The sequence below is a fragment of the Molossus molossus genome, unplaced genomic scaffold, assembly GCF_014108415.1.
Source record: "Molossus molossus isolate mMolMol1 unplaced genomic scaffold, mMolMol1.p scaffold_m16_p_6, whole genome shotgun sequence".
NCBI lineage: Eukaryota > Metazoa > Chordata > Mammalia > Chiroptera > Molossidae > Molossus > Molossus molossus.
The window spans coordinates 7,725,337-7,743,204 of NW_023425399.1; the positions used below are offsets into that span (position 1 = coordinate 7,725,337).

At 52.8% G+C, this 17,868-nt stretch overlaps 1 protein-coding gene across 5 annotated transcripts in view; it reads left to right on the top strand.

Moving 5' to 3' along the window:
* Positions 1 to 17,868, top strand: part of NFATC2 (nuclear factor of activated T cells 2) — a 142,809-nt gene that overhangs the window by 7,582 nt on the left and 117,359 nt on the right. For 3 of the 5 annotated variants that reach the window (XM_036244329.1, XM_036244333.1, XM_036244328.1), the window contains exon 1: positions 4,766 to 5,127. The exons of the other annotated variants lie outside the window; for them this stretch is intronic. In XM_036244329.1, the coding sequence (XP_036100222.1) occupies positions 4,998 to 5,127 (130 nt within the window). In that variant the 5' untranslated portion in view covers positions 4,766 to 4,997. Of the gene's footprint in view, positions 1 to 4,765; positions 5,128 to 17,868 lie in introns of those variants that run through there. 5 annotated transcript variants of the gene reach the window in all.

Consider the following 17,868-nt stretch of genomic DNA (forward strand, 5'->3'; position numbering starts at 1 on the left):
ACGGGAAAGTCCAGGACATGCTCGTTTGCATTTGAAAGTCAGATAAAGATGGCTTTTGTAAAGGAGGGGAGACGCGATCACATGGGGAGGCGTTTGCGAGCTCAGTAATGAAAAGTTCAAGGGGGTCTCGTGATTGTGTTGACAGAGGAAAGCAAGGGGCTAGAGGAGACAGCATGTGTTTTGGGGGGTTCGTGCTAAAGGGAGCCTGATGGAAGGTAGCTTTGAGGTCCCCAGAGTTAGCTTCCTTGTTCTTTTTTTTTTTTAAATCTTCATCCAGGATATGTTTTTATTGATTTTAGAGAGAGAGGAAGGGAGAGAAAGAGAGAGAGAGCAACATTGATCGGTTATCTCCTGTACGTGCCCCGACTGGAGATCGAACCCGCAACCTGGGCATGTGTCCTGATCAGGAATCGAACTTAAAACGTTTTGGTGCATGGGACGACACTCCAACCAACCAGCGGAGCCACCTGGCCAGGCCCAGCTTGCTTGTTCTTGTCGCTCCCTGACTTCAAAGATTAGATGTTAGAGTCTGCAAAGACCATGGCAGGAGGGAGAATGGAGTTGAGACAGACACACGGTCCTGGGGGGTGCAGGCATCTAGGGAGACAGCCTGGGTGACAGAAGGGTGGCAGTGGGGACAGCATGAAGGTGGATGGTTGAGAAAGGGTTGTGGGGGTAGGCAAAAACTCACCAATGCTCCATGCCCGAACTAACCAACCCCCCGCTGCTGCCCTGAGGGCTCTGCCTCAGTAGCTGAGGCTCCCCTGGTGGGGGCAGGGCATCTCCTGTCAGTGAAAGGAAAGCAAGAATGAAAAGGAGAAGCAAGGCTGGTAGAAGGAGACAAGAGCCTGGAGACCAGGGTCTCAGGCTCACACGCTCTGGGACAGACGGGAGCAGCTGGGTGTGGTCTGTGGCGACCTGAGGGCCACAGAACATGGGAAGGGGTGGCCTATACTTGGCATCAGGTGACTGGTGCGCCTGGGAATAGCGGCCTACTGCTGCGGCGGATCTGCCTATTTTTTAGGAGACACTGGAAATTTGGTCTTTTATATGAAATCTCCCAACTGAAAAATGCAAGCCCAGATTTTTAAAAAAATTACAGGGCGGACTGAACATAATACAGGGTCAGACAACAGTAGGTTTACAGTTGTGAATACATGAAACAGAGTTCATTCTTGTATTATTATCTATCATATAATATTATCTATTATTGTCTTATTTTCTTTAAAAATTTTTTTATTCTTTATTGATTTTAGAGAGAGAGGAGGAGAGAGGGAGAAATAGAAACACTGATGAGAGAGAACATTGATTGGCAGCCTCCTGCAGCCCCCCACTGGGGATCAGGCCCACAACCTGGGCATGTGCCCTGACCGGGAATTGAACCGGCGACCTCTTGGTGCAGGGGGTGATGCTCAACCACTGAGCCACACCGGCCAGGCTGTTGTCTTATTTTTCTACATGAACAACTGTACACCTACTTTTGCTCACCCGCCTGCCTGCGGGAGGGATGGCCAAGTTGCTGCCAACCTGTGATGTATGTTTCTGTCACGTGGCCCATCCTTCTACATTCCACACGTTGACTGGGGTTCTACTTGTGGGGGGACACTGCCTGACAATCAGGCTGGCAGAAGGCAGGATGAGAAGGGGAGAGGGACAGAGGACGCCACGGAGCTGGGGTGGGGGCAGCTTCCCTGGCGCCTGGTGGGCCAGGTGTTCGTAGCTGACTGTCAGCGTAAGTAAGGCCACGGGAGGGCTGATGGATGTCTGGTCTGAAAGGTCCCCCTGGCTGCTCTGCATAAGGGCAAAGGTGCAGGTGAGACCAGGTGAGAGGTGACAGGGACTGTGGATTAGTGGGGCGGGAGGAGGGACAGTGAATTTGGGGAGCAATGGTTGGGTCTGGGTTCTGTTGTGAAGGTAGAGCTGCCTGCACTGGCTGAGGGTCTGCATGTGGGTCAGAAAAGGAGAGGAAGCCAGAGTCACGCCGAGGTGTTTGGTCGGAGAGCCGGATGGACGCGCGGGTATCTGAGCTGGGAACAGGTTCAGAGGACGATAGGGTTTGGTGGGGACACGTTCACTGTGAGATGCCTGTTGGCTAACCAAATGGAGATGTTGCGGGGACAGTGGGATATCTGAGCCCAGATTGCAGGGGAGACGTCCAGGCTGTAGATAAAAACGAACTTTAAACCATCAGGGGACAAGGAGGGCAGAGCTGTGGGTGGTGAGTTCCTCCGAGGCCACCTGGAGTGGGGCCACGGGGCAGGGGTCAGTGCTCCTCAGGTATTTGTGTTTAGGTAGAACCAAGTCGTTTCCCAAAGGAACACACTGGAAGGCTGTTATCAGAAGAAGGAGTGGCCCGGCCGGTGTGGCTCAGTGGTTGAGCATCGACCCATACACCAGGGGGTCGCTGGTTTGATTCCCAATCAGGGCACGTGCCCAGGTTGTGGGCAAAATCCCCAGATGGGGGCGTGCAGGAGGCGGCCAATCGATGTTCTCTCTCATCGATGTTTCTATCTCTCTCTCCCTCTCCCTTCCTCTCTCTCTAAAGTCAATAAAGAAAAGTTATTTTAACAAAAAGAAGGAGGAGGGACCCTGGGTAGGCACAATCAGCCTGTGCTCACGAGCGTGGAGCCCTTTCTTCATTAAGGGTGGGGAGATGAGAAAGAACAGGTGTGGGTGGCCTGTCCCACAGCACACGGGCTGGCTCGTTCCTTGTTTATCTCTGACCACATTTCAGGGTCTGGACTTTGGGTCATAAGAACAGAGAGCACCCATCTTTTAGATACTTGGCCATAAATGTCCCAGCCTGCGTCATCTCCCCTCCTCCACCTGAACATTGTACCCACCCCCTAAGATGCTTGGTGGGCGCACCCAGGATAGCTGTGCTCATGGTTAGGAAAGGAAGGAGAGGATTTCTTTATGTTCTGACAACCAGAAAGTGCTCCCCAAGACTCTGAAATTTGGTGAGTCCTGAGCCAGGCCCAGGCCTCTGGAATGGAGCTTGAGTCTAAACCAGGGGTTCTCACCCCTGGCCACACATCGGAAGGCTCTGGGGGCTTTTACAAAATACTGAGGCCCAGGTCCCACCCTCAAATATTCTGGTTATAACTGGTCTCTGGGGGGGCCCAGCCACATGAATTTGTTCACAGCTCCCCAGGTGGGTCTAATGTATAGTCTGGGTTAAGAACCACTGATCGGGGTGCAATTCGGAAAACCCTATTCGTTGCTGTGCCTCCTCGCTTCCAGGATAGAAGCATGGGGAGGGGAGAGGCTAAGTCCTGCTGGTGGCTGCAGCCCGAGGTGGGTAGCAGTACCAGGTACCTAGCAGGTGCTCAAATGAATATTAGTGGAATGAATGACGATTGATAGCTTTGCACACACCCCTCAACAGAGCAGAGATGGCTCCGCTGAAGAGTAATATCCTCCATACTCCTGGTGCACGGGGACCGGTGGACCAGTCCCCACTCAAGGCCAAGCCGTGGTCCTCAGGGAATCCCTGAACCTGTCCCACCACCAGGGATTCTCAACACCGGCTGCACGTTAGATTCATCTAAGGTCATTAAAAATACATATCTTTGGATGTTTTGGTTCATGTTTTGGATTGAAGCGTGGGTACAGGCTTTTCAAAGAGCGTCCCAGCTGATTCTAACGTGTTGTGAGGGTTCAAGACCACTATTCTAGTCTTTTCTTCCTCCGTGAGTCTGTTTTCTGACTTCAGCTACCTTGGTCCAAGAGCCCCGGCAGTGTTTTATTGGGGCTGGTCCTGAGTTTTTAGGCAGCGTTCTCCCAAATACACCCGTTCACCACATTCACCTTGGATGTCAGCTGACAAACACGCATTCCCGAGCCTCTCCGCCAGGCTTGTGGGATCAGAAGCTCCCGCCGGGGCCCGGACCTCTGTTTGAACGAGTGTCCAGGTGTACTCGGCACTGACCAGCCTCTGCAGCCGCACTGCCCTCCCGCGCAGCCTGCCCCGTGCCAGGCTCCTGCTGGCTTTGCCTTTTCTTGTTCCCACTGCCGGAACATTCTTCACCCAGGTCCACCCATCAACCAGGTTCGTCCAAATGTCACCTGCCCAGAGAGGCCCTTCATGACCACCGAGTGACTGGAGCCTCCCAGCCCCTGGTCCCCACCCCATAGCCCTGGCGAGGTCTCTCCTGACACCTTCCCGGAGATGGTCTTTCTTCCCTGGTTTATCTCCATGCGTCTCCCCCACACCCAGAACCAGGGCTTCTCCGGGGCCATTCCTGCTGGGTCCCAGCAGCTGGGGCCCCGGGTGACACGTGGCTGAGAGGTATAGATGAGACTTGTGCTTGGAGTATCAGGAGTTTCTGTCCCGGGTCCTGGGAAATGGAGTTAGGGGCATGCAGTGACAAGCTCGAGGTGAAAATCAGCCACAGCTGTGGGCACACAGAGGTCTATGGAGTTACCGGTCTGCCCCCTCGGAAAAGAAAAGCGGGAACACAGACTGGGATCAGCTGGGCACCAAGGGCAAAACTCTAAGTGGCAGCAGTTCTCTCGCGGACACCAGGGTCGCGCAGGGCCAGCCGCACGCACCGTCCGGGAGGGAGGGGCCCGCAGCGCGGTGGTGCCTGAGCTGGGCCAGGAAAGGCAGGCGGCCTCTTTCCTGCGGCGCTGGCCAGCCCGGGACGCCCGCCTCTCCCTCCCCCTCCCGGCCCGGGTGGCGGCCCCGCCCCCGCCGGCCAGGCCGCCCTGTCCCCGCCTCCCCCCGCCTCCCCCGCCCAGGGCTGCAACAGGTGCCTCCCGGAGCAGGAAGCTCGCGCCGCCGCCGCTGCTCAGCTCCCCCGGCGCGTCCAGACCCGCTGAGCCCGGCGCGCCATCCCCCGACCCGGCGTTCGCCCCCACGAGGACAGTGACCCCGCCACCCCAGCGCCTCCCCACCCTCTTTCTGCACCTTGCCACCCCTGGCAAAGGGCCCAGGAAAGAGCCGAGCCTGCCCGCGCCCCCGGCCTCGCAGCCCTCCTGCCGCCTTGCACGCCATGGAAACCCCGGAACAGCAGCCGGACCCCGACGGAGGGGACGCCCTGGGCCATGAGCCTGGGGGCAGCCCCCAAGACGAGCTGGACTTCTCCATCCTCTTCAACTATGACTATTTGAATCCTATTGAAGGTCGGTGGAGGCTCCCCGGCCAGGCCCCCCAGCCCTGACTGGGGCTTGGGCCTGGAGAGTGGGCACAGGGCCCCTCCGTTCCAGATGTCACACTTCTGGGGGGCTTGGCGAGGGGGTGCATCTTCCCAGAGAGAGAGGGAGGGCGCCAGGCCAGGACTGCTGCCACCCTTAGGGGGCGGTAGGTCACGCTTGCCCTGCAGGGCGTCAGTTTCCAATGACTTGTGCCTTCTCTCGGAGGGAGGGGCGCCAAAGGCGGCCAGGGGCTCAGCTGGCACTTGCCTGCTGCTGGGTAGTCAGAGGGCAACAGAAGGGCTTGGTCTGCCTTTGGAGGGAGGCAGTGAGGAAGCTAAGAATGGAGGTAGTGGGAGGGGGCTGGCGCACAAGGAGGTTGCGCTGAACCTAACTATCAGGACAGGTGAAAGCTGATCCCCGCGCCCCTGCAGGCGGTGGCCCAGGGGGAGCGTTTGTTGGGGACTTTGTGTTGAAACTAAGGAAGAGGTTGTCTGTGTCTAATGCTGGAGTGTGGTTTGACTTGGCTGTCAGGAGGCCGGCCCATTTCCTCTCTGGGCGGTGCTGCCACCTTTGCCAGTCACCCCAGCGATCCGCTGCACCCCACAGTCATAATGGATGTGGGGGTGGGAGGTAGAGGGGGGCTGGGCTGTGGATTCAGCTAGACTCTGCTTAAAGGAACTGTCACTCGGTGCCTTCTGCTGCTGGGCCCGGGGACACCCCCAGGCCCCGCTGGGTCCTCACATGCTTCACGCGAGCCTTCATCCGAAGGAGGAGGAGGCCGCACAACCAACCTCTCTGTATTTTTCTGGTTAGCAGGTTGTCTTGGAAAAAAAAAAATAGCTAACCAGGCTTCCTGATTTTGACAGCCCAGCCCAGCCAATACTTACTTGTTGAAGCCTCAGGGGTAGGCTTGCTGGTAACTTCCAGATGCGCTGGGCTTGGCGGCTGGTGGTGAGCAGGAAGGGCTGTGCTGGCTGGTTTGTGTGGGCGGCGACCTGGAGGATGGGGGCGGGGCTTGCTCTTTCCCAGAGAAGCTTGTGCGGCAGGTGAAGGAGAAGTTCTAGCTTCCCTTCCATGGTCTTCACTGGTGAGGGGCTTGCTTTGACTTCAGGGGCCCCCTCCACGTGAATCCCGAGGAAAATAGTAATGACTAATTATTCTGTATTTTGGCTGGAGATGGAAATAATTAGCCAGCAAGAGAGACCAGTCTTCTCGCGTTGCAATCTGGATGCCATCCTTGGCTTTGAACAGATACGATTAGGAATCTGCAAGCGATCCCTCCGGCATCAGTGGTCTTTCTGCTCGTTAAGATTAAAGTCATGTTTTGTAGGAAACTAATACTTACACCCCTCCCAGATTCATAATCAGCTAACTTTTTTTTGACAGGGGGTTGATTTCCGGGGAAATAGTTTCCAAACCAAATCTGATGGGAGGTGCTTTTTATAGTTTTTTTTGGCAGTGGTACTTAGTGGCCACCAGATGGGTGTCTAAATGACCACGATGGAAGCCCTGGAGTCTGTTTCTTTAAAACAAAAAACAACTTTATTTTGGGAACAGTTTTAGATTTATAGACAAATTATAAAGATAATACAAAGAGTTCCCATGTACCCAGCACCCAGTTTCCCATATTATTAATATCTTATGTTAGTATGTATTAGTGTTGTTATAATTAATGAACCAATAATGATAATTATTATGACCATGCTTTACTCCAAGTGTCCTTGTTTGTTATAAGCTGACAGTTTTGGGGAGCACTGGGTTAGGTATATTGTAAGATATCCCGCAACTGGGGTCTTTCCAATGTTTTTCTCATGGTTAGACAGGGACTATGAGTTTTGGGGAGGAAGGCCACAGAGGTAAAGTGACTATTTCTCTCACACCCTAGAGAGGTGGCAACATGATTTATGACTGTTGATCACCTGGTCCAGGCAGTGTTAGTCGGGTTTCTCCACTATAAAGTTACTCTCTTCCAAAATGTGCTTTTTGGAAAGAAGTTGCTATGTGCCACTTGGCTTAAAGGATGGAGACGTGTGCTCCGGAATCTGTGGGACAGGGACTCCTTGCTGGGACTGGCAACACAGACACATCGTGGCTCAGAAGGGACATTATGAGCCTTGAGAGGCTCAAGTGAGCTGATCCAGATGTGATCTCCTGGCTCACCCAGATGTCAGAGCTCACCCTCTCTCTGCTTCTGCATGGGGGAGCTCTCCAAGGGCCAACACTGGCCCCTCTCTTGTCATCGGCTTTGCCCCAGGTGACAGTATAGGGGTGATGCATGTGCGATGTTCTCCTTAACTCTGGGCATGAGCTTGACAAAAACCAAGGCAGGAGGGCTGCTAGTGGGACAGACATTGTCAGTAATTCTGACATTTTGGGGAGGTCGTGCTCATTTTATGGAACTTGAGCATGTAGCAGACATTATTAGCTCCTGTAGTAAGTCCTCCAACCCTAGCAGGCAGCCACGATCGTCACCCTCGTTTCACGGAGAGCACACTAAGACACAGAGAGGGGAAGGGATCTTCTCGGGAAGTCAGAGCTGGTACGTGGCAGAACTGAAGTAGGAGCCTGGCAGTCCTGCTCCAGCGCCCGCATTCTGGGGGGCACCCCATTCCCTCAGTGGATGGGAAACCCATGGGAGGGGCCAGGTACCATGACAAGGCTGGGATTCAAGACATTTACCAACAGTGGTCTTGGGCAAGTCATTTAACCCCTCTGGACCTCTGTTTGCTCATCAGTCTTATGGCTGAAGTAATAGTACTTACCTCATAAGGTTGTTTGCCTTGAGTGGGTTAATCCATTGAAATCAATTAACAGTGTGATTCGCTATTAGCATTTTGTCAAACTCTTGATTTTATTAACAGAGGTGCTCATTATTCATTTACTCATTCAACTAACTATTGAGTTACATCCTAGGGATATAATAGAGAATAAGACCTGGCCCCGCCCTCACTGAGCTGGAGCCTCTCATTGTTTTCTCTTATCTAATTGCACTGATTGGTTGACATCTCCAGTAGCATGCTCATAGTCATGGAACCGGTAGGCATCCTCCTTATTTCTGACCCCAGCAGGAGTATCGCTAGTGTTGGCTTTAGGATTGCGGTATAGCTATTTAATTATGTCAAGAAAGTATCCATCCATTCCTATGTTCTTGAGGGTTTTGATGAGGAATGGGCGTTGATTTACATCATAAACTTTTTAGCATCTATAGAAAAATATGATTTTATTCTTCTTAGATCTATCAGTATATTGATTTATATTGAAACATTCGTGGTATAAACCTCACTTGATCACTGTGTATTATTTACTTATTGTGGTGGACCCGTGTTGGTTTGATAACATTTTAAGAGTTCTTTCAGCAGTATTCATGAGTGATATTTGTCGGTAATGTCCTTTTTTGTGTGCTGTTAGGTTTAAGCATCTTTTATTGTCTATGTTTAGGAAGAGTGTGTTGTGAGACCATCCAGTTTATAAAATGGTGATGGAAGTCCCCTGTGAAGCCATCTGGACCTGGTGCCTTCTCATGGGGTGGTTCCATGATCACTTTCTCTATTGTGTCTGTGGGAAGTGGTCTGCCTACACTTTCTATTTCTACTGGAGTCAATTTTGATAAACCACATGTTTTAAAGAGATTTATCCATTTCATCAGTCTAGATTTTCGAGTTTATTTGCCTAGAGGCATGAAAGTAGATTCTTATTTTTTTCTACTAGGGGAGATAGCTAAGTACATCATAACAGAAGGAATGGGAACGGGGCTGCGGGCATCCTGACCCGGGCTCCTGACTCATCCTTAGAGGGGAGAGGCGTGCTGGCTGTCAGATCAGAATTTTAATTCCCTGTGCATGCTTGTGAATTCAGTGAATTCTGACTTCTTCCAACTATAATACACTGGGAGAGACGGACGGGCACTGGGAATCCGTAGAGATGCTCTGGGCTGTGTCGGGGACGACATGTTGGGAGTGCTCACTTGTCTTGGTCCATCCCTCCTTCAAGTCCTGGTACGCTAATGCCCACGCCGCCAGCTACGCCCTTTCAGAAAGGAAAACAGACTAGTCATTGCTGGTGATCCTTAAACCTGTGGGGTCACGGCCCTTGAACAAGCCGACAGAAGCCCCAGCTCCTGGATGCGCACACACTCTCGGAGTGCACGGGCACACGTGCCATGCGTGAGCACACCTCACCCCTCCCGCACACCTGCCCCTCTGCCTCCACCGCCTTTCCCGCCGCGTTCAGGTAGACTCCCAGCCCCTGCCACAGCCTGTCCCCTGATGTCGCTGGCACTTCAACTCAGGAACACCTGCTCTCAACCCACTCACAGGGGACAATTCAAACCTCGTTCTCTCAGCAAACACTCCCCGAATGCTTGTTTTGTGCCAGGCCCTGCGGGGGTATAGAGAGAATCAGACGTGGGCGTGCCCTCGCCTGGCCCTCAGGCCTCTGGGAGACACAGCCGGGTAAACAGGGACAGATGAGGCGCTAGGATATAGTATCATGGGGGTTTTTTTGGTGCTTACTAAAAATAGAGTTCTACGCTAAGCAAGCAGGTTCGCTAACATGTGACACTCAGAGACGTCGTCTGTGTCAAGTTGAGGACAGGTCTTAATAGGCTTGCTTGTGCAAACAGTGTCTCTGGGGCAGCTGGAAAGGTGCAGGGGGGCCCAGAATTGTCAGGGAGGCGAAGGAAACGGGAAAAGTGGCCTCATGCCTTCCCTGTTGAGGACACGCCATCCCGGCTTCCGGGTGAGAAGCCCTGTCTGGAGGTGGCCTTAGATTTGGGTCGGGAGCGGAGGCCCTGAGAACCTGGGAGCAGTCTTATTTGGGCTGGTTGCTAAGACTTTCTAGGCCTTTAAGGTGATGGGGTTGAATCCGTTTGAAAAATGCAGAGTTGGCGTCCGGTGGTTCGCTGTCCTGGCTGCGGCTCCAATCTTCCAGCGACCAGTGATGTCACTGGGGGCCAGTTACCTTTGCTGAGAGTCATGCAGCGGTCAGTGTCAGAGCAGGCCTTGAACCCAGGCTGTTGGGGTCCTAAATCCCCACCCTCAGCACTACAACTCAGCCAGAATGTCACCAACTCCAGCTTTGATGGAGCCCAAGGACAGTAGCATGGGGTGCATTTACCCCTTATGTTTGATACTTGTATAAGTATCAGCTGTGTGTTTACTACTCTCGTAATGGGATTATACTCGCTATAAAACATGCAACAAGGCCCTGGCTGGTGTGGTTCAGTTGGATGGGTGTTGGCCTGGCCACCGAGGGGTCACCAGTTCAATTCCCAGTCAGGGCACATGCCTGGATTTCGGGCTCGATCTGCGGTGGGGGGCGTGCAGGAAGCCCCCGATCGATGTCTCACATCGATGTTTCTCTCTTTCCCTCTCTCTCTCAAATTTAATAAAAAATATCTTTAAAGAAAATGCAGCAAAAATAAAAAGGGAACAAACAGGATATAAATGGGAGTTCTGCTATTTTTATATTTCTTTCTGCCTCTCAGGATTGTGGTGCATGCCTTCTGGGTACATGTTCCCCAATTTCAGGGGCCATGGGCTCAGTAAGTCAGACCCCCAGGTGTGAAATCGGAAAATCCTGGCTTGCACTTCTGACTCAGTTGCCTTCTACTGCGTGACCTTGGCCAGGCAAAAGTACCCGGCCTTAGCAAGCTTGCAATCAGCTACTGCCAAATAAATGGATGAAAAATCGCACAGGTCCCCGTCAGTGGTAGGGTTAAGGGCGTGTGACTTTGATCCTCTGGGCTGTGTTTTGCCACCGCTGCCCGGGGGCTGTGATGCAGCGCTGGCCTCGAGCCGATGGGACATTTCCACAAGGCGGGTGACGGAAGCGCCGGCGGCTGGCTTTGTGGATGTTGGGTGGCGGTGGTGAGGGGCTCTGAGGAATCTTCTCGCTCTCCTGACCTCCCGAGGGCATGGACTCCTTGGAGGAGAGAGAGTGTGCGTGGCCTTTGGGGACTCCTGAGCCTTAGAGAAAGTGGTCCCGAAGGAAGGGCCTTGGCTGGCGCTGAAGAGGAGCCGCTGGCTGCCGGGCTGAGTTGGTGCTGCAGCAACTTCTCCCTCCTGCTGGTTGGGCTGGGACTTGTGGGCGCTGCCTCAGCCCAGCATGGCCAGCTGCAGACGCGTCCTTGGTTGCCCAGCTCCAGCCTGGGAGGTGCCCCTGTGCCGCCTCGCAGGGGAGCAGGAAGGCAGGGCCTCCCCGGTGTCCTGCCCTGTGCCCCTGGGACCCAGCCCCTGAGCCAGGGCCAGGAAGGCACAGCCCTGGAAAGTGCAGCGGGGTGGATGCCTGTGGCTCCCCCCACAAAGGGACTTCCTCCTTCCTCCCTCCCAGCACAGGAAACAGCCACAGGTTCCCCAGAACTTGGGCCACACTCGGCTTCCCTGGGCGGCTCTGAGTTTGGTTTTTCACTGATGGTTCCGAAATGGAACTCGGGAAAGCAGGGGAGACTCGACCCTGGGGCTGTTCCCGGGGTGGCCAGGGGCTGCAGTCTGTTCCCCTACTCGGAGCACAGCCCCGCGGTCCCCCCAAAGCAAGGGGAGCGGCCTTCGACTCTCCCCTGAACTTTTAGTATGGACTTTTTCCAAAATACGGGAAAGGAGACATACTGGTGTAATTAACTCCGTGTTCCCAGCACACAGCTCCACAATTACCAACATGAGGTCGCTCTTCCATCTCCACGACCCTGGCCCCGGCAACTCTAAATCAAATTCCAGATGGCATCATATTTTATTAATAAAGAGATTAGTATGCAGCTCTCAAAGATAAGGGCTCTTGAGAACAATCAAACAGTTATGGAATTTCCAATGCCCAGGGTTCAAATTCCCTGCCTGTTTCACAAGTATCTTTGTTTTTAATCCTCATCCGAGGTTGTGTTTTTTATTGATTTTTTTTTTTTTAGAGAGAGAGAGGAAGGGGAGGAAGGAGAGACAGAGAAATAGCAATCTGTCGCCTCTCGTATGCACCCTGGCTGGGGATCAAACCCACAACCTAGATATGTGCCCTGACTGGGAATCGAACCCGCAACTTTTTGGTATGCAGGATGATGTTCCAACTAACTGAACCACCTGGTCAGGACACAAGTATCTTTTTGAATGGTTAACGTGTGTGAACGGAGAGCAAACAAGACATTGTATTTGGTTGACATGGGCATTCCAGCCCTTTCAGTCTAGGAAAGTCCCCATCAGTCTGCTTTCTTGCCATTTGTTTGTTGAAGAAAGGGGTCGTTTTTCCTGTGCAGTTCCCCACATTCTGGATTTCGCCAGTGGAACCCCGTGGTGTCTTTGAACATGTTCTTCTGTCCCTTGCGTTTCTTACAAACTGGCAAAGCCTGGTGCCTTGGACTTGTTATTTTTAAAGTTTGATTTTTAGTTTTATTGAATTGATTGGGGTGACATTGGTTAATGAGATTATATGGGTTTCAGGTGTACAGTTGATAATATATTGTATTGTGTGTTCACCACCCCAAGTCAAGTCTCCTTCCATCATTCCCCCTTTGTCCTGTTCTGCCCCCTCCACGTCCCTTGTCTCTGGTCATCACAGTACTGTTATCTGTGTCTACGAGCTGTTTTTCTGTGTCTACGAGGTTTTTTTTTGGCTTAATCCCTTCACCGTTTTTTGCCCAGCCCAACCCCCTCCCCTCTGACAGCTGTCAGTCTGTTCTCTTGTATCTGTGAGTCTGTTTCTATTTGTCTGTTAGTTTATTTTGTTCATTAGATCCCACATATAAGTGAGATCATATGGTACTTGTCTTTCTCTGGCTTATTTCACTTAGCACAGTGCTGTCCAGGTCCGTCCATGCTGCCCCAAAGGGTCAGATTTCCTTCATTGCACAGCCGAGGAGTACTCCATGGTGTACGTGTACCACAGCTTTGTTGTCCACTCACCTACTGGTGGGCACTTGGCCGCTTCCACACCGTGGCTGTGGTGACTGATGCTGCCATGAACATAGGGTGCATGTATTCGTTTGAGTTAGTGTTTCAGGGTTCTTTGGCTACATTCTCAGAAGGGGAATCGCTGGGTCATAAGGCAGTTCCATTTTTAATTTTTTGAGGAAACTCCATACTGCTTCCCACAGAGGCTGTGCCGATCTGCATTCCCACCAGCAGGGCGCTAGGGTTCCCATCTCTCCACATTCTCGTCAGCCTTTGTCCCTGGTGGGCTTATTGATGACAGCCATTCGGACCGGTGTGAGATGATATCTCACTGTGGTTTCAACTTGCATTTCTCTGCTGATGAGCGACGTTGAGCATCTTTGCAAATGTCTGTTGGCCCTCTGTATGTCTTCTTTGGAGAAGTGTCTATTCAGGTCCTTTGCTCATTTTTTAATTGGATTGTTTGGGTTTGTTTGTTTGTTTGTTTGTTTGGTATTGAGTTTTGTAAGTTCTCAATACATTTTGGATATTAACCCCTTATCAGATGTATCATTGGTGAATATGTTCTTCCATTCAGAGGGTTGTCTTTATAGTTTGTGGATGGTTTTCCTTTGCGGTGCAAAAACTTTTTGGTTTGATGTAGTCCCATTTGTTTATTTTTTTCTTTTGTTTCCCTTGCCTTGGACTTTTAATGCTTTTATTTTTCTCTGCAAAAGGAATGTGTCCCAAGCAGGCTGTGAGCTCCAAGCAGAGCAGAACAATGGCTCTGGGAGTCCTGCACCGGGACCTTCCTGGGCCCCACTCTGAGGTTTGGAGAAAGCGTGTTCTCAGCCGGGCCTGTGTTAGTTACTAAGATGCATTTGTGAAAGCCAGCCCTTCCCCTGTGAATTTTAATTGAGCCATGCCTGGGTGAGCTTTCTGAAGGGGACAAAGTCGCCTGCAAAGCCCAGGGTTTATAAAGGTCCTTATTAAAACAAGCCTGCGCGGGCATGCCTGCAGAAAGGGGGGCGTTCACCGAGGGCAAGTCCGCGGTGCCTGCGGAAATCACTGTGCCGGGTACCGAGAGGGGCTGTGTACCTGTGTGATCCTGAGACGGTGGGCTGCGGGGCTGCCATCTGCCCCGGGTGACATCACTTGGTTGCCATGGAGAAAGGAGGAATGTCATTAATGACCAGGGTTGGCAGGGGCCGCTGATTAAGTGTGCCAGCTCCCTGGAACATGGCACCGAAATCAAAGCTCCTGGGGGAAAGTGTAAATAAAGAACCTGTCAGTCAATAAGGTATTAATTTTAAATCTCTGCCCCTGGCCAAGGGTTGCAGGGGCCCCGCTGTCTTCAAGGGGAAGTTTCCATTTTGGTTTCAAATTGGCTGAAAGAAAGGTGGAAATCGGCTCCCTAGGCTGTGCCAGGGCTTGTGGGACCCGGTAGGGGTGGTGCGCTTTGAGGTGCTGGTATAAGCGGGTCTTTGCTGTGCGCCCACCCGGGTCCTCCTGTGCAGGCCTTTGAGGGATCCTGGGCAGAGCCGGGGCCAGCCTGGGTTCTGAGGGAGGGTTATCTGGTCTATTTCTGGTTTGTTTTTCTGACCAGACCTTTCCTTCTCCTTTTGGTGAGGAAGCTACCCACGTCCTGCTGGCTGTCAGACAGGACCAGTGTGGAGGGACTGCCCTCTGGTAGAAGTGGACCTCTCTAAGTCGCGAGTTCAGACTCAAGGGGCTGGCTTCTGGGATAAATAAATTCTGGTGCATCCGTGCAGTCGGATGCTACCACCCAGTGTTAGCAAAGAAACCCCGGCTCCATCCGACATGGATGAATCTCAGACGCAATGTTCAGCGAGAGACGTGACATGTCCATCCTGTTGGATTTTCTTTCTGTGACAATCCAGAGCCGTCAAGCCCCAATCTAAGGAGAGACAAGTCAGGCTAGTGTGTCCCCCTGGTGTGGGTTCCTGGTACGGTGGGGCCACAGGGGAGCCTCTGGCGAGATAGACATGTTCTATGTCTTCCATGGTGGATACATGGGACACATACATGTAAGAAGACACAAGGTGTACCTTTAATGTTTGTGCACTTTGCTGCATTGATGTGATGTCTCAGTCTGAATCCCCAGCTCTGCCCCTGACTGTTCTTGTGACTTTGGGTGACTCCCTGCACCCCTGGCCTGAGTGTCGCCATCTGTAACTGAGGAGTTGACAGTCCCTGCCTCCCAGGCTGGGTGTAAGCTGCAGAGAGGGAGACGGTACCTGTGAAAGATTGTGGCCCAGTAAACAGCTATTTGAATGACTAGAAATAGATAGGTCTCTGAACTTCTCAAAGGCAGGAGGCCACCCTGGAAGGGCTTTAAACCAGCAAACTGGTTCTTTTCATCCCAGTTTGAGACTGGAGATGAGACCTGGCATCTGCTAGGTGCCTGGGCCCGGCTGCCCCCATCCAGAAGCTGACCTTGAGGCTTGCGGGCTGCAGACCGCACGCGTTTCTCGACCCTTCTGCAGAAGGGATACGTGTCAGCAGGTAGGTGTGTGTGTTTGCAGACAGCCACGCCAGCAGCCAGTCTGTAAGTCTCGTTGCTTGCAAACTGTCCCAGGTCCTGTGTCCCGGGCGCCTGGCCCCATGGCAGGATGCCTGAGAAGCAGAACCCAGCCCTCCTTAGGCCCTGTCTGGTGAAGGCAGGCAGCTGTCTGACGTGGCCAAGGTCAGCAAAGACCAGAGCGTTCAAGGTGCTTCATCCTGTGGCTCCACACGGTGAGACAGGCTAGTAAGCTGCCTCCCTGCCCTTTCTGGGCCTGATTTATCTGGATGGAATGTCTTGCCTTTCATGCCCTGAGCCCGTATGGATCACCTCTGAATGACGGGGTGACAACCCGATTCTCCATCGTTATTAACACACACGATTCATTGATAGGGACTCTAGTCACCGTTCTGCAGGCGTGCAGGGGCGGGGGGCCCTTTGGAAAGCTTGCTGAGCATTGCATTTGTTGGATGGCAATCCGCAGATTTTCACAGGTCTTTCCAGTAGGTGCTGCAAACGCTGGATGAGAAATCCAGCCACCTTCCCGCTCCGTTGACGGCTCCTTGTAACCCCGAACACGCAGGAAGTTGCGAAAGCCATGGGGGTGGCGGGAGGCAGGCTCCTTCCCTCCATCTCCCCGATTTCCTCTGGCTGCACGAATGCACCTTCAGGTTGGGGCATCCTAGGCGCTGTCATGGCAACAGACTGTGATGTCTCAAACCCGGGGCCGGGGCTCGCACCACCCGCGGTGTGAGCTCATCCAGCGGTGGCTCCTGCAGCTCGGGGGCCCTGCTGCTCGGCTGAGGGGCGTCTGGCCCCCAGCCCCCGCCCTGGCTCATCTCCTTCCCATCCTGCAAGCCCCCCCCCCCCCCCCCAGAGGACAGCCGCCTCCTGTAGGTTCCCTAGCCCAGTTTCTATTTCGGTCATTCTGTTCTGCTTCCTGAAAATTCCGCCCGCCTCGCTTCCCGGCGGAGAAGACGCTCTCTCGCTGTTCCTTTTTTCAAAAGGCACCGGCCGGCCGCCTCAGACTTGGCCGTGTGTCCCTGAGGGTGAGCAACAGGCCGCAGGAGGCTCCTGGGGGACAGGCGCTGGCGGGACCCCTGGGCCGCCGGACTGTGACTTTGAAAATAATCGCTGACTCAATCCCGGGCCAAGTGGAGGGACTGAATATTCCAGAAGAAAGGAATCAGTGTCTCTCGTCGTCGGGGCAACTTCCTCCTGGTGGGGCCCTCAGAGCAGTTTCTGTTCTGGGAGCACCTCATTGCCCTGTGTTGGGGTGAGGGTGTCACCACCCAGGAAATAGCCCCTTTCATGAGAAGCAGGGCAGAGGATGGTTTTGGGGGTAGAAAACCCAGCTGCCTGAGACCGAATCCCAGCTCTGCCACTTAGAAGCTGTGTGACATTGGGCAAATGAGTCACCCTCTCTGAGCCTCATTTTCCCCATTGGTAAAATGAAGAAACCGTATCACCTGCTTCACAGGGTTCTTGTTAGAGAAGCGTATTAATCTATGTTAAATACACACAGTGGTTCTTGGTATGAAGTGAATGGTATGGATGTGTTAGCTGTTACCAATTCTGTTACTGCAACTGGCTCGGTGAGTCATTGACACCTTAGTAAAAGTTAGTTGGTCAGCTCCCAGGTAGCCCAGAGAAAGGGTACGAGGCATGGAATGGAGGTGATATTGGAGGCCTCCTTTGTCCACTCCACATGTTTTCTGTGCTGAAAAAAATTCCCAAAGTGTTGATGACTCCATTTGATTTTCATAAAATTTCTTCCCTTAAATGTTTTTAAAGGCATCGCGTGTGTGTTACACCATCAAGGTGTAAAATAAAGCCATGAGAGCAGAGAGAGGGTAGGATTTTTACTGAAAAATCATTCTTACCATAGTAACACACCGATAGACTCCATGAACTGAGTGTTTATCCCATGTGTCTCAGGCTTTGTGTGCATTAGGTGAACTATCGGATTGGTATTGTCACCAGCCTCACCACCATGTTATACAAGAGGGCTCAGAGGTCCCCCGTGTCACAGGGCTGGGGGTGGGGCAGTGGAGCTGGAGTCCCCTAATACTGTGTATTGACTGAGACCTGGACCTCAGTGCAGACGCCTTGCTGAGGGGGGGCTGGACGTGCCCCCCTCAGCCGTCCTGCCCTGCATTTTCTGAGAGTGGCCAAAGGTCTCCCCAAACCTTCACGGGGCCTAGACGTTGGGTGAGCACTGGGGGCTTGATGAAAGGAAGGATGATGGTAATTAGGACTTTCAGATGTCTGCTGCAGAAACAGCCCCGCTGGGGCTGACAGTGAGCACATGTCTCAGTCCTGAATCATTTCAGGTTTGAGGGCATGACTCATGGG